At 38.4% G+C, this 22,899-nt stretch overlaps 4 protein-coding genes across 7 annotated transcripts; 3 read left to right on the top strand and 1 right to left on the bottom strand.

Annotated features, from left to right (window-relative positions):
- The first annotated feature begins 3,843 nt into the window (after positions 1-3,843).
- On the top strand, positions 3,844-5,360 carry LOC117618789 (protein EXORDIUM-like 3). The gene has a single exon (XM_034348517.1). It carries the CDS (start codon positions 3,943-3,945, stop codon positions 4,987-4,989), a length of 1,047 nt encoding a protein of 348 aa, XP_034204408.1. The 5' UTR covers positions 3,844-3,942; the 3' UTR covers positions 4,990-5,360.
- Positions 5,361-8,957: 3,597 nt separating this feature from the next.
- Positions 8,958-11,175, bottom strand: LOC117619331 (protein LOW PSII ACCUMULATION 2, chloroplastic). The gene is made up of 2 exons (XM_034349257.1): positions 10,687-11,175; positions 8,958-9,679 (listed from the first exon to the last, which is right to left on the bottom strand). Exons 1-2 carry the CDS (start codon positions 11,096-11,098, stop codon positions 9,534-9,536), a joined length of 558 nt encoding a protein of 185 aa, XP_034205148.1. The 5' UTR covers positions 11,099-11,175; the 3' UTR covers positions 8,958-9,533.
- Positions 11,176-11,239: 64 nt separating this feature from the next.
- On the top strand, positions 11,240-15,169 carry LOC117619327. 2 transcript variants are annotated; one of them, XM_034349253.1, is made up of 14 exons: positions 11,240-11,682; positions 11,755-11,888; positions 11,971-12,114; positions 12,240-12,351; positions 12,480-12,786; positions 12,910-13,123; positions 13,269-13,358; positions 13,492-13,747; positions 13,917-14,029; positions 14,107-14,205; positions 14,289-14,336; positions 14,465-14,572; positions 14,707-14,797; positions 14,889-15,169. In XM_034349253.1, the coding sequence occupies exons 1-14, from the start codon at positions 11,439-11,441 to the stop codon at positions 14,987-14,989; spliced, it is 2,061 nt and encodes a 686-aa protein (XP_034205144.1). In that variant the 5' UTR covers positions 11,240-11,438; the 3' UTR covers positions 14,990-15,169. The 2 variants fall into 2 exon arrangements, with proteins under 2 accessions (XP_034205144.1, XP_034205145.1); XM_034349254.1 differs by having other exon boundaries at positions 11,571-11,686.
- A 358-nt stretch (positions 15,170-15,527) lies between these two features.
- Positions 15,528-21,138, top strand: LOC117619326 (mitochondrial intermediate peptidase, mitochondrial-like). Of its 3 annotated transcripts, none has more exons than XM_034349251.1 (17): positions 15,528-16,003; positions 16,089-16,170; positions 16,251-16,303; positions 16,398-16,452; positions 16,586-16,724; positions 16,811-16,865; positions 17,297-17,519; positions 17,787-17,882; positions 18,199-18,318; positions 18,432-18,557; positions 18,717-18,872; positions 19,056-19,172; positions 19,496-19,621; positions 19,718-19,785; positions 19,974-20,109; positions 20,238-20,397; positions 20,550-21,138. In XM_034349251.1, exons 1-17 carry the CDS (start codon positions 15,819-15,821, stop codon positions 20,795-20,797), a joined length of 2,145 nt encoding a protein of 714 aa, XP_034205142.1. In that variant the 5' UTR covers positions 15,528-15,818; the 3' UTR covers positions 20,798-21,138. The 3 variants fall into 3 exon arrangements, with proteins under 3 accessions (XP_034205142.1, XP_034205141.1, XP_034205143.1); XM_034349250.1 differs by having other exon boundaries at positions 17,781-17,882; XM_034349252.1 differs by lacking the exons at positions 18,432-18,557; positions 18,717-18,872 and having other exon boundaries at positions 17,781-17,882.
- Positions 21,139-22,899: the final 1,761 nt, after the last annotated feature.

Below are 22,899 nucleotides of genomic sequence, written 5' to 3'. Positions count from 1 at the left end.
CACATGCATGGATGGATCATGAAACCGCAATATTATATATTGTCAATCTGGTTAGGTGAAAAGAGAGAAACTCATGCTGCATCTTCTTCTTCTTCTCTCAGTACTTGACAAAATAAATAAGAAATTTCAACCACCAGAGCAAGGTACATATTAAATTCCTGAATTTACATTTCACTCACCTCTCTTCTTTCACATCATTACCACCAAGTTAAAGCCTAGCTAGCTATAGGCTACGTATATATGCACCAAGCATGTGTGTGTACATATCTTAATTTCCAATAATGCAAGTATAGTGAAGCACTCTTCCTTCTGTCCTTTCATTTACAGTATACATCTATCATAACTCGCGAATCTCTTCATTCATTTTCAATTGATTTTGTGTTTGATGTTTTAAAATCTGCATACTTGATCTCATGTCATTGAGTATAAGTTATTCACCTACTAAATATGCACTTTGATTTCGGGGAAGAAAAAAAAGCACAATTTAAAACAAGAACAAGCACATATAGTTAAGTAATTAACTAGCTAATGATTTTTTTTTTCAATGATTCTGTATTTTGGGTTCTCCTAAATTCTAATAATAAAAAAATTTGAGGATTGAGCAAGCAACAGATGCTACTGTAGTCCGTAACTTATAAGTTACTTACTTTTACCAAGAAAGGTACAAAAATAGGTATAATGTCTATCCAGAAGTTGTCGGGAAGGAGGTGCAGAAAATACAAGCTATACAACCAAAACCAACCAGTATATATCAAAATCACATAAACTTCCAAACCTCTTCTTCATATCAAGCAGTTGATAGCATGCGAATGCCACCGTAAGCAAATTATAAACCAATTCTCATCTCTCATGTCCTTCTCAAAGGCCAAAGCCAAGCCCATCGTTTTTGGTGACAGCATAAAAGCTTCCCTTTCCCCTTCATTATTTTCTCTCACCTATAAACTTTGGGTTTGAATATGCTAATACCTGAAACATGGCAATGCCATGCATGCATGCTCTCTCCGGTCTATGGCCTGGCTTCGTACGTGATGTGCATCTGCATGTACTCAATCATACATCGACGATGTGACAGACTACTGTTGTCTATCGTACGTTAAATGTCTTCAAATTCATGGCCGGTCCATGATACATATATATATATATATATATATATATATACATAGACAGATATATTTACAACGTCGGACGGATTCCGTTATAACTAAAGTTCAATTAAGTAATCTATTCTCAACTTGTATATGAATAATATTCACAATCTTAATTTAATGACACGAGCTTCATATTATACTTAAGTCTATTCAATTAACGGTTTAGAATCATCGGCACAACACAATATGATTTAGCTTAATAGTGGGATTAGCTAGAATTACCTTATATCATTATCATGAAATACATATATATATATATATATATATATATATATATATGCAGCGAAGTTAAAATAAAATGAGATGAGTCGAAGGTAACAAAGAAACTGTCGTTTCGTTCACAAGTGGCAAATACAAAAGAGGCTGGTGAAAAATATGGAATGGATTAGTAGGTCCAATCAATGCATGCTATACAGTTTACTATACTATCGGCCCTATGGGATTGGACCAACATCCACCTTGAAAGGCGAAAACCAACCTTTCCGCCAGTAGAAACGCGCGTTCACTAAACGCGGCCACACGAAAGTAAAACTCTGCATGCAGACTGAGACTGTTACCAGTCTTCCCGCCATGTACCCCAAAGTTTCCGCAACTCTGTCTTGACGGTGCACAGTACGCGCCTGGTGGAACGCAGAGAGAAACTGAGACACACACTCTCGGTGCATGCGCTGCTTCGGTTCGGTGTTTGCTCGGCTTTGCTTGCTCTTGGGCCGAGCGTCACATCACATTCAACGGTGGGGCCCACTCATCTTCCGCCTTCCTCACAGTTTGTGTGATTGATTGATTAGTGATTAGAGCTCTGAGGCCCACCTACTCCTGGGCCCCACCCTTCCATCGCTCTCAATCTCAGCTGTACAATTTAGTCTGACTCATCATTAGGAAGCCGCGCAATTTACTCCGTGATTTGGAAATTGCAACACCCAACTTGTGCAGTGTGTAGTGTGTGACAGTGTGATTGTATACTTTTGCATAATACCTTCAAATTATCGGTCAATTTTTTGTTTTTGTTTTATTTAATTATTAGAAAAAAGAAAGAATTAAAAAAAACTGTACTGACACTTGAATTCGATCTCACTCTCTATATATTATAATAATTTAAAAAATATATATATATCGTTCTCCATACATTATTATATGAAGAATTTACGTAATGTGAAATGAATGTCGGTTTATTATACGTTGGACATGAATTGAATATCAAAACTGACCCACGCAACTAACAATATCTCAATATACAAGAAACATCGTTATCATATAAAAAAACATAGGTTAAGCTAAAACAAATATAAACTTACCATAATTGACATTCAAAATGTGAGAATTTAATTATGCTATATGATATGGTATATAGCAAAGGTCCCACATTCTAAATATATATTATGCAAACACCTTGCAGTAATCATAAGATGTATATACAAGTTTATTCGTGTGCTTGATTTGTCATTATTTCAACAGAGCATGAAAAGATAGGATATTTATCTTTGCCTCCAGTGAATTCAAGAATCAAGGAAAGGGCGGGGGGGTCCAGAGACTCGGACTTTAGTAGTGTATATTAATAGACCAAGAAAGGTTATAGTGGTAAATTTAGATGAAAAAGCCAATGGAATGAATTGTCCTTGGGTAAAAAGCCAGAGTGGTTTGAGTACAGATTTTGTAAAGGATAATGGCCATTGTTTCATATTTGATGGCTTCTTCTTGCCCCGTGGTCCTCAATGATCATGCATATCAGATTAATAGCTCATAGTTTCATATTTTTCAGATTGTGGAAGAATTCAATGAGTTTTTTCTTTTTTACGGTAAATGAAAAGGGAGCTCGAACTTAAAGATGCAAGGGGACGGACTTTGATGGGCTTATTAGATGAATATTGAGCAGGAATTAATAAAATTCAAACAGTGAAACTCTAACATGAAGAGCTATAGCTTCTGTTGATAGGGACTTGGCATGGAAGAAAGTTACAAGTTTATGGACCAAAATCTACCAAAAGCAGTCTGGGTTGGTTGAACAATGCTATCACATTCATATACTATATAAGCCCGCGTGTTGAGATGTTTCAACGACAGACTTTTACTTTGTTCAGAACTATTTCAGACCAACCAATGTTGTATTATTATTATTATTATTATCTTACACTAGAAAGAAAAAGAATATATACCAACAACAATATGTACGAGGACCACCCTTGAACTTGATGCCTGCCTTGCACATCCGGAACAACCGTACACATTTTTTATCCATTCTAATTTTCCTATAAATTTTCAACATCACTTGTCGAAATCAGAACAATTCATTTCCACCAAAAATATCTCCAAACATGTACGGAAAATATTTAAAATTTTGTGTATTATTTTTCCCAATAATAATAATAATAAAATTCGTTAAATACAATTAAAGAGGCGTTAAACAATGTAGCTTTTCCATTTAGGCCTATTTTCCCGCACTCGGCAAAATAAAAAAAAGAACACACGCACACATAAAGGGCTGAGATCAAATCTGATCAGATGACGACATTAGACCATGATGATCATGATGATGCTGCTGCCACGTCTGACTTAGCGGCCCCACCACCGTCCCTCACACACTTGGCTTTAAGAATCTATCTGTCCTCCATTACCCGCAAACCAATGCCTCCCTCTCCCAACATTTTTTTTTTCTTTTTTCGATTTCCAAATTAAAGAAAAATAAACTAACTATTATTTATTTATTTCTATATATACCCCCCACTGCGAAAAATATCAGACACTTGTGACTTCTTCCCACTTCATACTTACTCACCCACTTCCCAGCAAATTTAAAATGCGCCAGGGCTGTACCGGTCGGTTTTCTCAGCCACCGGCTCCGGTGCTCTTCCTCCTCATCGCACTTACCGTGCTCCTCTCCACCGCGCCAGTGATTGGATGGCGTCCCTGGCCCCACCTTAAATCCAACGCCACCGATCTCCAACTCGGAGACAACAAAAAATTCGAGGGCTCATCTGAGTTCGTCCATTTGAAATACCATATGGGCCCGGTCCTAACCGCCAATATAACCGTCCACACAATCTGGTACGGCACGTGGCAGCCGGCCCAGAAGAAGATCATCCGCGAGTTCATCAACTCAATCTCCGCCGCCGGTTCCAAACGCCCCTCCGTCGCCGGATGGTGGAAGACTGTACAGCTGTACACGGACCAGACCGGGGCGAACATTTCCCGTACGGTGCGCCTCGGCGCAGAGAAAAACGACCGCTTTTACTCCCACGGCAAAACCCTAACCCGGTTATCCATACAGTCTGTGATCAAAAGCGCCGTCACAGCCAGAACGCGGCCGTTGCCTATCAGCCCCCAGAATGGGCTCTACCTCCTACTCACATCTGATGACGTGTACGTTCAGGATTTCTGCAGACAGGTGTGTGGGTTCCACTACTTCACTTTCCCGTCCATCGTCGGATACACGTTGCCGTACGCTTGGATTGGCAACTCAGCCAAACTGTGCCCAGGTGTGTGCGCATACCCATTCGCCGTACCCGATTTTATGCCCGGGTTGAAACCGTTAAAGTCACCGAACGGTGACGTAGGAGTGGAGGGGATGATAAGCGTTATCGCACACGAGATTGCTGAGCTGGCAAGCAACCCTTTAGTAAACGCCTGGTATGCGGGTCAGGACCCGAGTTTCCCTGTTGAGATTGCCGATCTATGCGAGGGCATCTACGGTACCGGAGGCGGCGGGTCGTACACGGGTCAGCTGTTGGACGACCACGATGGTGCCACGTACAATATGAATGGGATCCGACGGAAGTTCTTGGTTCAGTGGGTTTGGAGCCACATTTTGAATTACTGTACCGGACCGAATGCACTTGACCAGTAAAATTTCTAGGATGTTTATTACTTTTATCTTTTGTCTCTATTTCTGGGTTATTTTGCTTCTTCTTTTTCTTTTTTAGGGTTTTTTTTTTTTTTTTTTGTGTGTGTGTGGTGGTTTAGGGTCTTTGGGTCTGGGCCGTTGCGAAGCTTGTCCGTTTGTTAAGTGCATGATTAGTTAAGGTAGTTAAGCTTGTTAATTATTGTAATAATGATATATATTTATTGTATACTGGTTCCGTATACAAATAGCTGTCTTTCCCGCCTTATTTGAAGTGTGAGAGTAAGGATTAGGAGCAGGTGGAGCAATTTAAGGTATTTGTTAATGCGGGTCAGGCTAATTGATTAAGTTAAATGTATCCGCTTCATTGCACTCAACTTCGAACACCCTCCCTCCCTGTTTAGAATATCTTCGATGTAAAAAAGTTAAAAATAAATAAATTGAATGTATCTTAATCTAATTAGAAATTACCCAAAATTAGATATATGCATCTTGGGTGAGCAATGATAGAGTGCAGCAGTGATGAATAAAGGAATAGCACTATGGCTATCTATCTGTACTCGCTTGAAGAATTTAGTGCTCATTTACTCGCGACTGTTACGTTTGGCGGACCTGGACTGTACCGACCTTTTGCTCTTGGCGACAAGTGTGCTCGTGTTCCTTATCAATTCCTCTAGTCTAGCATGAACAAAATGTGCTCGTGTTCCTCACATTATTATGATTTGTTTTCGAAATTCAATCTTATTAGAATTTGATTTGATATGGCGAATGACAAAAGATCGATAAGCATCTGATTCTTGTTGTTATTAGGGTTTGCTTTTCTGTGTGGTCCATCATTTTACTTCCAATTTTCAATGGCTCTTGTCGTGAAGGCCATTGTGATTTAACTAGTTTACAATAGAAGATTTGACTAGGAGAAATTGTTCATCTCATTCTTTTTCTTTTTTCCTTTTCTTTTCCAAATTATTATTATTTTAATCATATGCCTCTTTTAATTCCACTTTGATTATTAAACAGGTTTAATTTGTTTTCCCATATCATCATAGCCTTGGTGATTTCACAACATGAAAAAGACAGGATTATAGGCCCTACCTTCATGATTTTTCCTATGTAGACATTCATTTACAAAGAGGAACCTTTACTATTCCTTTGCTTTAGTTGTCCGATCATGGACACGCCTCAATGACAGGGTTAGACCGGTATATTTGTTTGTCCATGATAACCTCAAGCCTATACTTATCATCGCTCCTTCTTATGATAAATCACTCTAGAAGTATAATGATCTAACATATATCATGTTCATCAATAAAGTTTACGAAGATGATTAAGTTTTCGATAATATCCATCGGCCACCTAAACTCTAACAATCAGTTTTCACCATAATCTCACAGTTATGTGGGTTTGGCCAATATTGAAAGTTTCCAACTAATATCATATACCAACAAAACGTACTTGTAAGATGAGTCCCTTCAAAACTGACTGGTAAGATTTCATTGCCGTCCACCACGAGACTCCAATTGATTCTTTTGGTAATGAAATGAAAATGAGGTTGTATCATAATGTTTTATTATGTGCCATTAGCACACTGGATCAAGTGTCAATTTCAGACGACCTGTATGTGCATTTCATCAACTCTCTCCTTCAGTACCTTGTGCCCCACTAGTTCCTTTTTCTTTTTTCTTTTTTATTTTCCCTTTCTCCTCTCAAATTTCTTAGGTTAACTTTATCGGGATTTGGGCCGTGAGGCTTACGAGATACTACAACTTTTATTTTATTTTGTGTTATCTTTTTAAAAAATAAAATCTTGAATGCTTTTTCAGTTTTACTTTTTATGAAAAGAGGCACCAACTCAGTTGCCTGCTGCTTGACAACCCGCCGAAAAGCACAACCTACTGTTGTTTGTGTTTCCACAGTAATAACTTGGCCAGCACAGGGGCGCTCCAGCTTCACCGGGGGCTCCGATATATTTGTTTCTCTTGTGTTGGGTACGTCTTAATGACTTACTTTACATGAACCAATAATAATAAGAGCAGTTACCCTTGAATTCAAGGTCGCGTGTTTGAATCCCTCTTCTTCAATATTGTTTTCCTTAAATTCAAGGTCACGGTTTGAATCCCTCCTCCCAATATGGTTTGTATAAAAAGTAATAATAATAAGAGCTCATTGACTAAATAACAAACTCATAATCATGCAGATCCATAGAAAGACTTCGTGTTCAAGAATTTTGTTGTTTAGTTCAATGGTATGACCCAATTTGGGTTACCCCATCGAAAGTATTAAAAGACAATTTCAAGTTTTAGCGGTCAAAATGCATTACACATACAAGCGGAAAACCCCAGCTGGCTCTCACTCCAATCCATCAACTTGCAAATTGAAAATCCAAACTATTTAGGACATAAGTTTTGACCTGAAAATGGAGGAAGAATAATATGGCTAGTACTAGTAGCAGGAGTGTCACTCAAATGTTTAGCACTTTGATTATTTTAATCTAATCAGTGTTGAAAACATAATTATAAAAGTGGCAGCGGCGCCTGAAGCCCCGACTTTGACAAAGTTTCAAGTGTTTTTGTGTATATAAAATTGGATAGGTGTTACACTTTTACGCATGCTTTTGTTTTGTTTTCCTTGACATGTATCGTAAGAGGTTACTAGATGAATAATATTCTTGCTTTCTGGGTCCCGATGCACAAGTATTTCATTTGAAAACTCATATAACAAGTTGCATTTCGCAAAATTTTAACTCTAGTGTTTGTTTGGTTTCTGGTTTCAACTCTAAACAAGTCGGGCCGGACAGGTCGGGTTTCGTGAATTGCAAGGGAAGCCATCTGATTATCATTTACAGCAATGAGTTGTCCAAATTGACTAACATCTAATGAGAAATGCAAAGGGAAAGAAGAAGAATAATTAGGAGAGGGGACCTCAAGTCATGCTCATTGTCATCTAATTCTCACACAAAGTTGATCAAGCGAGGCACTCAGAGAGTTAGAGTCACCGACAGAGAATGGATTGGGAAAAGGAAGCCAACTGCTACGAGGGTAATCAATCAATGATTGGGTGGTCCTTTGGGAAATTGACACTACATTCTCCTCAAAGGCAGCCAGAAATGAATATGACCCCCCAAAAAAATTCACATAAACTACAAATATTTTTCAGATCGATTGATCAGAGGTTATAAGTGTTTCTGGTGCCAACTGTTAGGATCTTCGGGCCAAATACACCAACTGTAGCACTCATGGTCAAATAAATGAAGGAAAGATGGACTTTATGTTAGAACAACGACTGCAAGCCCTCCTCCTCTCCTCCTAGAGATTATACCAGCAACCATTGTAATTAAATTCAGTCAGTACAAATATGCCTCTCCTTTTCCTTTTCGAGAAGGTCTTGGATGAGGCAGTTGGACCACGTCATCCTTACGATCACACTCACAAGCAAGTGGAACCCCCTGCATTCGGGGTAGGATCATTGTGGGGCTGGGTAGGGTCCCAACACAAGGGTTCCCCTTGCTTGTGAGGGCAGCTGTACAGGCGATGTGGTCCGACCGCCTCACCCAAGCCAAGACTTTCACCTCCTTTTCAATCATTTATGCAGCAGTGGACATTGTGGAATCTTTTAGGGTTTCTTATCTTTATCTAACCTTACATCGGGATAGGGATGCAATAAGAATTAATGAAGTTTCTCCCATAAGTGATTGACTGATTGGTTATAACTTGTAAAAAAAGATGCAGACCACCTTCACAGGTTCCAAACCTAGAAATAGAAAATAATGTAGGGTGTCTGTTCAAGGTTTAATTAAATAAAAAAAAAAGTTGATGTGATCACAGATCTCATGGTGAGAGAGGTGGATTAAGTTGATGTAATAAGCACAACAGTTCAATGGTGAGAAAAGTGCACTTTTCAGTCACGAGGCCAGAAACAACTTAATAATATCTAAGAAGAGGGCAAGAGATAGGTGAGAGCAACTGGACTGCAATAGAGAAGCAAAAAATGGAAGTATATAAAAGAAAAAATTCAAAGCAGAACACAAACAAGTAATCCAATCATGACAAGCTTGTTATAATACATCACTACCAACTAAGGATGACAGGATGAATGTTGCACGAGATAATCTACTCCTTTCTAATTCTAACAATGACTGATGGGTGCAATACTATGGTATAAAGCAACATAAGTAAAAGGATGAAGGCCAAGAGAACAGGGCAAAAACAGTGTAGCATACAATTATGTATGGATTCTCTCTTGACCTGGATAGTCCAGTGACAGGATAGACCATTAGAACATGAGGGTTCTCCTCAATGGGGCCTGGGACACATGTGAGATCCAACGGTCTGCCTGTTACTGAACTTTTGCCATGCGACTTTTAAAAATAACATGGCTTCAAGTATAGCTTGTAGAAATTAATCAAGGGATGGCACATTGTGCTTAACGGATCCAATGGAGGTGGTTTGCAATTTCTCAGCTGAATCATCTTTCTATCAAGCATGAAAGCACTACAAGTACAGCTTGAAAAACTACTGAATTGGCTCCACATGTACTATCTATACAAATAAATATCATTTCTTACCTTTAAGTTCCTCGTTCTGCAGATACTTCAAAACTCCGTACGCAACACTTCCAGCAACAAACAAGCCGACTGTTGGTGTAAAAGATGGATATAAATATTTCACAAAGAACTTGTCCCATTCTTCTGGCAGGAAGCCTGAAATGAAAATTAACTAATCATCTGCAAAGTGAAGAGAATGTAAAGCGTAATTTATCAAATCGATTATAGAAATAACTTCCATGACTTATCGCATAAAACTTTTGCTTTACATTAAAGTAATCAATCATTATGGACAATGTACTGCCTTTTCCGATATGTGAAGAAATACTCCAATAATCAGGGGGGTCAGCTGAATATGTTAGGCTCTTAAAAGGAATGGTTTGTGAGCTGAATGTGATCAATGTTTGATAGTTGGTGTTGCACTTCCAGGAAGAAGATCAAAATGGTGTTTCTGTGTTGATTTTTCGAATTAAGTCATAGGACAGTCAGTGAGAGCGGAACATTATTCAGTTCAAATTGAGTCGCTTGTTTGGACAAATGTTCTAGAACTTGAACCATTTTGTGCAGTATCATGGTAGATATGTCTGGGCACGAAAAAGGGACAGGAATGTTTGGGACCAACAAGAGTTTTCTATATGGATTAGACTAAAAGAATGACTGCAGATGAGCACAAGATACTGAATTGGATTCTAAATGATGAAATTTGAGTCCTAACTGGCTAACATGCCGGACTGAGATAAGCAAAGATGCAACCTATGAGTAAAACCCTTTACTAAACCTCATTTCTCTTTGGACCAAAACAGTCTCAATGGAAGATTTGGGCCAACGGGATTGGTCTTTTGTTTATTGTCAAAGCGTTTGTTACTGCAACACAAAACATTTTTGGATAAACAATTCTCCTTCCATCAATAAGATATAGCAAGCCAAGATTAGATAACTGACAACACAATTTGAAAGCCATCAAAGCAAACAATAACACAACTATACTGGTTAACTTAACTCTCAGCCACAGTCAAATGATTCAAACCTATTAACTCCTATAATTCAACCAAAAGCTGAACAAAAATCTATTCTTTAGACAATACCCAATAAAAATTTCATTTATTGGGTATTGTGATTCACACCAGTGCAATCACAATTAATGGAGGGATGAGTAATCGTACCCGATGCAGCGAGAAGAAGTCCTTGAGCTAGAATGACACCGCCAAGCCCCAACCAAGCAAGAACAAAAGCGCTCTCATTTGTGCCCATCTCTTTGGCCTTAGCCTCATCTTCTTCAGAATAAAGTAGCGGCTTTTCCACTGGTGACCTCCGAATTACCCTTTTCTTCTTATTAGGGACAGAAGTCACATTCTGCGTGGTTGGAGAAGGAGATGAGCCAAAGCCGAGCCCAGCTGAGGTGGGTTTCTTGGGTGAGGCCTGGGTGGTCTCAGCTTTGGGCTTGGACGGCTCTGATGGTGTCTGTAGCTTGACTGTAAATTGGGTTCTGACTGAAAAGTAGAGCAGATGAGTGTGAGGAAGATGATGATAGGGTTTGCTGGTGAAGGATGAGGGACTGTGGATTTGTAGCGCCATTTTCAGTTTAGTTGGTTAGTAGAAATCTTCCTTATTTGGCTCCTTTCTGTGTTTTTTGGCCTGTAAGAAACGACATGTCGTTTACCCCACTAACGAAACACTGCGAGACTCGACTGAGTGTGTGGTGCATTGGGTTCTTCTCCTCCACAAAATCCCAATTTCAATTTTCAGGTGTTTGATTCAATTTTCTGCACCACAAAAATAGTTTTCTGCATTTTCAAACAATGTCAAACTCTCAAAGTCCTCTGATTTATCCTCAATAACACTTTTGCCCTCTACTTTCCTTTGATGGACATGAACATCCACATCCACATTCCACTGTTTACTCTTCCTCTCCCACATGGCCTCACTCGTCACTTTCCTACACTTTCCCTCGCTTTCTTTCTCCCCAAACACTCTCCGCTTCTCACCCAAACGGTGCCGTTTTAAAGCTCAAATTGCGGTCACCGATGCAGAGAAGGCCGGCGTAGCCGTCGTTTGGTTTAAGCACGACCTTCGAATCGACGATCACCCAGCCCTTCTCGCCGCCTCTAACCACAACGCCGTAGTTCCTCTCTACATCTTCGATCATCGCATCATCTCCCGTAGGTCTGACGTATATATACACTGATGAACAATAATACACATAGATGAACTGATGGGAGTAAAATGTGCAGGTTTTCCCGAGAAAATGATAGAAATGCTTGTGCTTGCTTTACAAGATTTGAGAAGCTCGTTGAGAGATAAAGGTTCGAACTTGATGATCAGGCTGGGGAGTGCTGAGAGTGCGCTACAAGAGCTTGTAAAAGAGGTTGTTAGATAATTATAGTAGCTTTGCTTACTGTGTATGAGAGACTAGTTGAACCACTCATCATCACAGAGGATTGGAACAGGTTCAGCTTGTCACCACTGTCTATGCTGAGGAGGAGGTGGAGTATGGATTTAGGCAGATGACTGGTAGTGTCAAGGGCACCTTGGAAGCAATGCCTTCTGCGCCCAACTTTGTGCTGTGGCGGACTCCGTTTTATGATGTGAAGGTAGTTTTGTTTTTCTTGACTAGTTTTTCGATTTATGTTTGAGAATTCTGGTTGTTCATCAAGTTAGTTTATAATTGAGTGGTTGTAGTTATTTTAATTATTGTATGAATGTTTATAATGTGTAGAGTTTGAAAGATATTCCTGATTCGTACAATGATTTTACCAAGCTTCGATTACCGATAACTTTGCCACTTCCTCCGGCAACATTAACTGGTGGTGAAATGGAATTGGACTGGGGTAAAGTTCCAAGATTGTTCATGTTTCTGCTTATACTTGTACTTGATTTGTTTTGTTACTAAAATTTAGCAAAGTTCTATCTTGTAATATGTGTACTAGTGACTAGGATAACTGTACTGTGATTTTAGGTGCTATCCCCACGTTTGATGATTTGAAGGAGTTTGTGAAGGCAAATCCATGCAAAATGGAAGAGAGTTGGGCTTCAACGAAGGAGATGTTGACTGAAACAATTCTCATGAAGGAAATTTTGAAGCCCGCAGGAAGAAATACAATCAATTCGAGTTTTAGACATGTCCAGGTCCAGTCAAAGAGACACGAGAATTCTTTCTTTGTGAAAGGACATTCTGTGGGAGGGGGGACAAGCAACGTATTGAAAGCTTTGGCTGCATACTTGCGATATTTAGAGGGAACAGAACGGGATCACTACTGGAAGGAGTATGTAGTCATATTTTATAATGTTATTTAGAGAAAGAAAAAAACCTTAAATAATCATATATTCCTTTCTCTTCGTATCTGCATTAACCAAAAAAAGGGTATTTTGGGATTATTTTGTTGCAGGGTACATGAAAGGATGCCTTATGCTGAAAGTCGGAATGGGGCTTCATTTACTACACTCTTTGGTCCTGCCCTTTCTCTTGGCATTCTATCCAGAAGGAGAGTACATTTTGAAGCTCTCAAGTATGAGAAAGAACGAGATTCTGGATTTCTGTCTTCTTTTGGATATTCATCCGCTACGGTTGCTACAACTGTTGATTCAGTGTGCTCAATGGAGGTGCTATACCAGTTATGCACTAAATATATATATGTTCTGATTGAAGTGGTTCTTTGGAGACTCACCTTGTGAGGTTGCTAGCTTTTTTAAAATCATTATTTTTGCATAGTATATTTGTAAGCAACTGAGTTGTTTTTTGTGGCAGTGGTATTCGCTTGTGGCTCTAAAAAGTCAGATAAATGATGATAGAAGATATCATATTCGTAGTTGGAGATGGAAAGGCTATCTAATTCAGGTATTCTGTTCAAAACTGATCTTCTGCTCGTTCAAAGACTTTCCATGGCTTCTAATCTGAAAGAAATACTTAGCTGGGTTTGGTTTTAAATTTGCGTATATATTCTTTCACTATGATATTATCCTTTTGTCAGTATACAGTTGTTGGTCATGAAGGTCCTGCTACTCTTCTTGTTCATGGTTTTGGAGCCTTCTTGGAGCATTACCGTGACAACATATGTAGCATTGCAGAAGGTGGAAACAGAGTTTGGGCCATAACAATTTTAGGATTTGGCAAATCAGAAAAGCCAAATGTTGTATACACTGAACTCTTGTGGGCTGAAATGCTTAGAGATTTCATTATTGAAGTTGTGGGTGAACCAGTGCATCTTGTTGGGAACTCAATTGGTGGTATGTTTTAAACTAGAAACGAGAGGAGCAACTTACCTAAACAACCTCTTACATTCTTTTCTCTAGGTGGCTTATCTACTTCATTTTTCAACTGACTCTCCAGAGGCAATCTTTGAAAAACAAAAACGTATGTATTTTCAATCTTATCAGTACTATTTCCTATATGCAGGTTATATTATTGCAATTGTCGTTCGTCTTTGGCCTGCTTTGGCCAAATCTGTTGTTCTTATCAACAGTGGTGGGAATGTTATTCCAGGATATTCCTCTGCGCCATTCACCAAAGTAAGTTTGATTAAAACTGTGCAAGACCCCTATCTTTCATGTGTAAGACAGCCTCATATTATAGTTTTCTGCTTCAGGAGAGAAGAACTTCTGGTGCTTCATGGCTAGGTGCTAAATTCCTTTTGTTTTACTTAAGGTTGACTCTCAAGGACATAGTGAAGAATTGTTATCCAGCTGTAAGTATCTCTATTGCTCTATATTTTGAATATGGTTCACGTTTATAGTATTGATTTGTGTTTTTACTACCTTTGCTCTGCAGAAAACAGAGCGAGTCGACAATTGGCTTATTGATGAAATGCGAAGAGCAGTATCCTCTTTCATGTCAAGTATATTTATTGTTTCTCTAGGAACTAGTAGTCACTGCTGATTTTTCTTTTGGAGCCACCAGAACATGTGTAATTTGTCAGAAATTATCTCCTTAACATAACTTGAAAGTCATATGATCCTGGGGTGGCAGTGGTCCTAGAAAGCGTTTTTAGCTTCAATCTATCAGTCCCTCTAAATTATCTCTTGGATGGATTCGAGGAGGTTTTGATTGTACAGGTAACATCTTAACAAGCAGGGAATCTCTCTCTCTCTCTCTCTCTCTCTCTCTCTCTCTCTCTCTTCCATCATTTGATCATCTTCTTCTTCTTTTTTTTTTTTTTTTGGTCCCTTAATCAAGTTCTGTCATGTAGGGAATGAGAGATCCAATATCTGATTCCAAGTCAAAAGTGGCTATGCTTAAAGAGCATTGCGCTGGGTTCATAATCAAGGAATTGGATGCCGGTGGGTAAAATACTTGCATAATCCTGCTCCATTTAGACTCAAAAGTTTCTTGGAAGTTTACTTATTTTTAATGTTTTTTTTTAAAACCCAGGTCATTGCCCCCACGACGAACTGCCTGATGAAGTGAATTCTATTATTCGTGAATGGATAGAGTCTCTGAGCAGCAAACTTCCGGTTGCCAGCTTTAAGTAGTACAAGGGGAGGATTTTGTAACAGTTCAAGGAAACTTATTATTATCCCTCAGAAAATGAATAAAAATTGCTACTCCACATTTGCCTCGCCAACTCCAGAGTGAAATCTCTGCAGCTGGTAGCCCGCGCTTGACATTTGGGCCGTGGATGTTAAATTTAGAATAACGGTAAAAGGGACTTATATTTTGATAGTTTTCACTGTAGTAAAAGAAATGTTATATGCTTTTAAGATAATTGCTGCTGGATCCGGTATTGCTGCCAGACCCGGTCCGCATATTGATTATCATCATCAACAACATGCAGCGCATGGGGATTAAGTGCTTAATTCTTGTTTTTGAATTGTGAAAGATGGTGGACTTTGGATTTGTAGCGCCATTTGCATCTATTATCATCTAATTAAATCATATCCAAGTCAAAATTCACGTAACACTTGCCTTATCCATTATATCATCAATCGATAAATTTACAGCAGTAGCTTGATGATTTCAAAATAAGGACTTAACGTTATCATTTGGTGTGTAAGTTTATTGGTTATTTTGATTGATGATATGATGGATAAGCTAAGTGTTACGTGACTTTTGAGTTGGGTATGATATAATTAGATGATAATGTTGATTAATCAATATGTGGACCGGTCCGGCAGTAATTATCTTAAAAGCATATAACATTTCTTTTGCTACAGTGAAAACTGTCAAAATATAAGTCTCTCTTACCGTTATTCTAAATTTGACATCCACGGCCCAACCAGTTGGATTTCTGGTCCGTCGTACACATACTGAACATTAAAAACCTCCGCAGACCTACCTCACTACGGCGCCACCGGAAAAACAATGCTCAGCCTCCTCCGCCGGTCTTGCCCAAAGCTCCGGCTCAAACCCGGTTATATATTCGGCTATCCGGGCCCTGTTACGACCCGTCGCCAGTACGCCTTCTCCACCGCCACCGGTCTCTATGGCTTCGACCACCTAAAGACCCCCAAAGGCTTTCGACGTTTCGTCGACGATGCTATCGAAAGGTCCAAACTTTGAAAATCCCAATATTCATGGCATTTTGATTTCCATCAGTCTCCCCATTTTCATTCGTTTTGTTTTTGTTTTTAGGTCCGGAGAGCTGGTTGCATACATTTCAGGGATGCCTTCCTCAGCGGAAATAATAAGAGCCATGGATGAGATTTCTAACACAGTAAGGTCTCACAGTTTGTCTAATTCTCTTTTTTTAAGAGTTGTTGGACTAATTCTTTGTTATACTCTCTAATTGCATAGGTCTGTTCTGTCATTGACTCCGCGGAGCTTTGTAGACAAACTCATCCTGACAGGTTATTATTCTCTGAATTTTTTTGACTTTTTTTATTGTTGTAGTTTTTTATGTTTCGGTATTTCATTGTCGATTTTCACTTGATTGTGCATTAGGGAATTTGTTGAGGAGGCGATCAAAGCTTCAATAAGAGTTAATGAATATCTACATGTGAGGTGACGGTGAATCGTCTTTGCAAGTGTTATTAACTTTTTGCTCACGGTTTTGTTATGTATATAAATTGTACTGTAGTCATGAGCCATTGCCAGTATCTGATTTGAAAATTTTCATCATTGTCTTACAGTATCTGAATACAAATCATACTTTATATAATGCCGTGATTAAAGCTGAGCAAGAGGGCAACTTGCTCACCGACGAAGCTCATAGGGTCGCGCATTACCTCCGCCTTGACTTTGAGAGGAGTGGGATTCATCTTTCTGCTGGTACTTGCTCTCTTCTTGTCATTTTATGCTGCTGTTACAGCAGGGATTTTGTTGCAGCTAAATAACTCCTCACTTTTGCTTTGCAGAGAAAGTAGATAGAGTGAACCGGCTGAGTATAGAAATTTCCCAATTGTGCAGACAGTAAGTACTCTAATTTTTTTCAATTTTTTTCAATTTTTTTTTAAGTGACACTCATTCTACTAATCTTATTGTTTTTTTCCTTTTCTTTTTTTAGCGTTCCTCTGTGCCAACTGTTAACTGCAAGTTAGAACTTTTAGGCCTGCTACCAGGTTTAGGAAAATAAGTTATTTTCTACTGGTTTGTTTGACTAATGCTGCCACACAATTATTGTGCTTGTAAGATTTGAACCAAAGACACAGCTTAGGCCCACACTGCCCATTTTCCATTAGAGCCTAGGGCCAAAAGTATCTTATTCAAGTTTTGCAATGTTGTGGAGATATAATTTTAACTGCTTGCTGATGCTGTACCATGCTTTTCATTTTTGCTTTTAAATCAAGAGCTTGACTAATTGACTTTACTTTTGCTTCAAATGCATTTGATTTTCGGTTTAGGTTCAATCAAAATATCGTCAATGACCCGGGTACTGTGGATATTTTCCCAGCGTCACTTATACCCCGAAATTTGCACCATCTTCTTAAGCCCATCTATCGTTCAGCATCTGTAGTTTCAAAGGACTCGTGGAGGCCCGGGGGTACCATGAACGAGAAGGGTTTTCGTATAACAACAGACCCGCACACTCTATCTTGTGTTCTACAAGGGGCACCAAATGATGAGGTAACTTGATTGTTGTTTGGTGAAACTCGACTTTCCTGTTTTCTGAATCTTTTCTGGGATAGGGAGTTAGGGCAGTAAGTTCTAGATGCCAGAATATGGAAACTAAGTTTACACTATGGATGCACTTTCTTTGTTTTTTCTCATTTTCCTTACTTTGCAAATGAAATTGGGCTTTGTAATATTGCACGTCACTTAAATTTCTTTCCCATTTGCATTTATTGTGTTTTATGCTTGTCTTTTTGTTAATTAACTAAAATTTAGTTTCAGGTCCGGAAAATGGCATATATCAAAGGATATTCTGTTCCTCATGCAAACCTTGGTGTTCTTGATCAACTTGTAGCTTCCCGCCATGAGCTTGCTCAGGTTTCTATCTCTCTCTCTCTCTCTCTCTCTCTCTCTCTCTCTCTCTCTCTCTGTGTAGTATTATAAAATGTTGAGAAGGCTTTCCAAACCTGTGTGGAATCAGATTAAAGTTACTGCTCACAAGAACATTTTCCCTTCTAGACTTGTATGTCATTTGAGGAGTTACTTTTAACGCAGATCTCTTGTGATCCTTTGTAGACATCTATAGTTTGTAGGAATTGTCTGATTTGAAATGTAGTGGATATGGATTGATGTAGGGTCTTTTTCTGTTGTATTTGTACTTATGGGTATGCTTTGTTCTTATTGTTGAATGCAGATAATGGGTTATAGATCTTATGCTGAATTCACTGTTAAGCCTAATATGGCTTCGTCACCAGAAGTTGTGATGTCCTTTTTGCTAGAGATGAGCAAGATGGTCAAACCCAGCGCTGATGAGGTAATATGTCCTTTGGAAGACATTTGTAGTGTTTGAAAGTATTGCTACTCTTTCATTTTGACTATAGATCACACTGCAGGTTTTATCTGTTAATGATGTTACTTTTACTTCAGGAGTTTAAAAAAATTAGGGATTTTAAAAGAGAAAAATGTGGTCAGCAATATGGAGATTTAGAGCCATGGGATGAGGCATATTACACCGCAATGATGAAGTCTTCTGCCTATGACTTGGACTCTTCGGTATGCTATGCTCCCATGTTTGCTTTTGAAGTAAAGAACTGATAACTGCAATGTTTACTTACTACGATGCTTGTGGAATACCATCTCTTTGATTTACTTGTTAATGCATCATATTGATGGCAAGGGAAGTTTTATTGACTCTCTGTCTCTCTCATGCAGGTTGTAGCGTCGTATTTTCCTCTGCCTCAATGTATTAAGGGTTTGAAGGTGCTGGTGGAGTCATTGTTTGGTGCCACGTTTCATAGCATTCCCCTAGCACCAGGTGAATCATGGCACCCAGATGTGCTTAAAATGTCTCTTCATCATCCTGAAGAGGTATTTACATGGGTGATAATACGTGTGAATGTCTTCAGTCTGTGTTATACAGTCTAAGAGAATTCCTTGCAGCATTGGGAATGCTTCAATTACATGCGTAATTAAACTCTTGTGCATGATTGTACTGATTTTGTCTTCTGTGATTTTCACGTATATTGATTAGAATCTATGCACTTGTTACAGGGTGATTTGGGGTATCTCTACCTTGATTTGTACTCAAGAAAGGGCAAGTATCCTGGTTGTGCTCATTTTGCAATTAAAGGTGGCCGGATGGTTTCTGAAACAGAATATCAACTTCCTGTATGTAAATAGACATTTTTTCTCCTGTCAAATTTTATGTTGCACATTTACGCATTTTTAAAGAGTATACTTTATAATTCTTAGCTAGTTGGATTCTTCAAAATGGAACGAAAAGCGAATTAGGGCTTGCAAATACTTCTTTTGGACACTAAAAACCTTTGACACTCCGATGGGTTTGCATTTTTGTTGGAGAAACTCTCTAATTAAATATCAGAACATAGTATTTTGGAATCCTCTTTGTGAGAAAATGTCTGACTTGGGTTGCAGACTATATTACCAAAAAGTTAGATACTCATTCAATGACTTTCTGGTTTGGCGTGCAGGTTGTTGCTCTTGTCTGCAATTTTTCTGCTTCACATAATTCATCAACTGCAAGGCTGAATCATTGGGAATTGGAAACTCTGTTTCATGAGTTTGGACATGCTCTTCATTCTTTGCTTTCAAGAACGGTATTCTAGAAATACCTTATGACTAGGAAGACAAGCTATATCACCTCCTCTTCCTTGCCACAAATTCCATAATACATTTTTTATATTTTCTTGTAGGATTACCAACACTTTTCAGGTACCAGGGTGGCTCTTGATTTAGCGGAAGCACCTTCAAACCTTTTTGAGTGAGTTGAATGCTATGATTATTATTCCATCATTCTTTATCTGATGAAAATCTTTGTAGAAATATATGAAAGACAATGTAGTTGAATGAATATGTTTGGCATGATACTTTTTAATTGTCGCAACTGTCTGAATTATCAGTCTATTTTTGGGATATTGATGAGAAAATGTTTTCTGTTGATATGTCAAGGTACTATTCATGGGATTACCGAGTTTTGAAGACATTTGCCAAACACTATTCAACTGGTGAAAGCATCCCTGAGAAACTGGTAGAGTCAATGCAGGGTGCCAGAAAGATGTTTGCTGCAACTGAATTGCAACGTCAGGTTATTGTCCAAGGATCTTCCTGGATAAAACAATAATGATCACTAAGTGTTTAGAAGAGAAGACGAGAAAACCAACAAAGAAGGAATACTGACCAATGTTTGCTTGCTTGCTTGTTTCCTGTTCTCAGATTTTTTATGCTGTTATTGACCAAACATTCTTTGGGGAACAGCCAACTCCACCAACAAGTTCTATTGTGGCAGATCTGAAAAGACAATATACTAGTTGGAAGCACGTGGATGGCACACACTGGGAGGCCCGATTCAATCACCTCCTGAATTATGGTGCAGGTAACTTCAAATTATCAGCCTCATCCACAAACTTGAACCTCTTTGAGCTTCAAAAGTATCTCAAATGTGAAATTTAGAAACATTATTATTAATAATATCCTTTTTGTGTACAATTTCGTTTTCATGGCTGATAAAATGTACTTGTCTTGCAGGTTATTATAGCTACTTGTATGCCAAATGTTTTGCCGCAACAATATGGCAGAAACTGTGCCAGGAGGATCCACTATCATTAACTACGGGAACTGCATTAAGAACAAAATTCTTACAGCATGGGGGAGCTAAAGAACCTTCCCATTTGTTAAGTGGTCTTGTAGGAGATGGGATCCTAAGGAATTTTAATGGAGGAATGGTTCCTGATATTTCCTGTCTTTGTAATGAAATGAAGTTGGAAAAGTTATAGAGAACAGACCTTGTTGTGTTCCATTTGAGTTAACAAGAACTAGTCAACTAAATAGCAAGGGAAGGAATGAAATGGAGGGGTTTGAAGAAAAAAAGAAGGTGAGCGAAGAGGCAAAACTATGGCACGGCTCTTGTTGGAGGCAATGTAGGATGCAAATGTCAAGCGTGGGCTAACAGCTGCAGAGATTTCATTCTGGAGTTGGCGAGGCAAATGTGGAGTAGCAATTTTTATTCATTTTCTGATGGATATTAATAAGTTTCCTTGAACTGTTATTCTTACCCATCCATGTGAATTTTGTAGCATGCGCTGAATAATTAATGAAGCCATTTGATTTGAATAAACCTAAAGTAAAACAATTCTTCACTATGTCCTTGAGAGGCAACCTTAAGTAAAACAAAAGGAATTTAGCACCAGAAGTTTCTCTCCTGAAACAGAAAACTATAATATGAGGCTGTCTTACATACGAAAGAAAGAGGTCTTGCACAGTTTTAATCAAACTTACTATGGTGAACGGCGCAGAAGAATATCTTGGAATAACGTTCTCACAACTGTTGATAAGAACAACATATTTGGCCAAAGACGAGCGACAATTGCAATAATAAAACTTGGATATAGAAAATAGTACTGATAAGATTGAAAATAGATACGTTCTTGTTTTTCAAAGATTGCCTCTGGAGAGTAACAGCATATTGTAATCTCTATACCTAAACTCTCAGCATATTCTAATCTCTTACTACTCCTAGTTCCCCTTCCACCCTCCCATTCCCATACATAAATTGCACGATACTATTCTATACCTAAACTCCCAGCATATTCTAATCTCTTACTCCTCTTGGTTCTTTTTCTTCTTGAGCTCATTTTTGTTGATCCTTGAAACCCCATATGGGATACAAATATGTATCTCATGCTTAGGGTAGACGGGCTCCTTACAAAGTAATTTCTCACCACATAGCTTGTGAGTCTTGTCATGAATTGTATCAAAGTGCACAGTCAAGCTTTTCCTGTTGTCAAATGAGCTGTTACCTTTGCAATGAACCTTTTGATCAGAAATATCCATAGTAAACACTCAAAAATCCACAGGAGATAAGCCTCACTTGAGAAAAACTCAAATTGTTTATGAGAAGAGTTGATATGAGGCTCTAACGAAAGGATGCAATCCAATCTAAACAAATAAGCCTAAAAGAAAGATATCAACTCTTGAAAGTTGAAGCCAGATATCAACTCAAAAATGTATCACATATCAAAGATTTAATACTGAATCTACATCTTTAAAACATAACCTAAAAAAATATCTTAAAATGTTTGGGGATAAGAAGAAATGTGACAAATTTTTATAGATAAACTGATGGCAAAAACCAAATTGGAGTTTGCTTCAACTTCTTCATCAGGGTCATAATATGTGCAGGCTTTAAAATCCTTTGACTTTTGACATTGAACACCCCAAAATCTGTAAACGAACAATCTCTTATTGTCATATCACAATCATCGTAGAAGTATATGCAATTCGACTCACATCCTTGAATTTTTGAAGCCACGACAGATATTGAAGAGTTATCACCCACAAACAAAGCAAAATCACCTAAGTCATTTTTCTCAATCCAATCATACTTATCATCATCCAGTTTGAAAACTCTAAATCTATTTGTCACGCGACAATGATCTGTATCAGTACCATAGCGGTGAACCAACAATAGCTCTTCCTCACTGGAACCCACAAGGTATGCCTTTATGTATATTTCTGTTTCATAAAGAGGTGCCACCAGATTTATATTTAGGGTGCGCTGAGTAGTATATTCAAAAATAAAAAGTTGTCTCTTAATGGATGTAAGAACATAACTTTTATCTCCAATTTGAGCAATATCTTCAAAAAAGGAACAATTTGAACAATATCGATCGAAGTATGTCCATTTATTGTCTCCAAGTCTAATAAAAGCCAATTCACACCGTGGGCTATATATTACCACAACAATGCAGTCATTTGCATTTGATATTGGATCTGCAGAAATCGCCGCCTTGTAGACAAAATATTCACAATGTTTAGCACGAGCACCTCTGTCGTATTGAAATGGAGGATTTAGTGGAGGTAGACGAATAATTGAATT

The sequence above is a fragment of the Prunus dulcis genome, chromosome 2, assembly GCF_902201215.1.
Source record: "Prunus dulcis chromosome 2, ALMONDv2, whole genome shotgun sequence".
NCBI classification, from domain to species: Eukaryota; Viridiplantae; Streptophyta; class Magnoliopsida; order Rosales; family Rosaceae; genus Prunus; species Prunus dulcis.
This window is presented reverse-complemented; position numbering and strand designations above follow the sequence as displayed.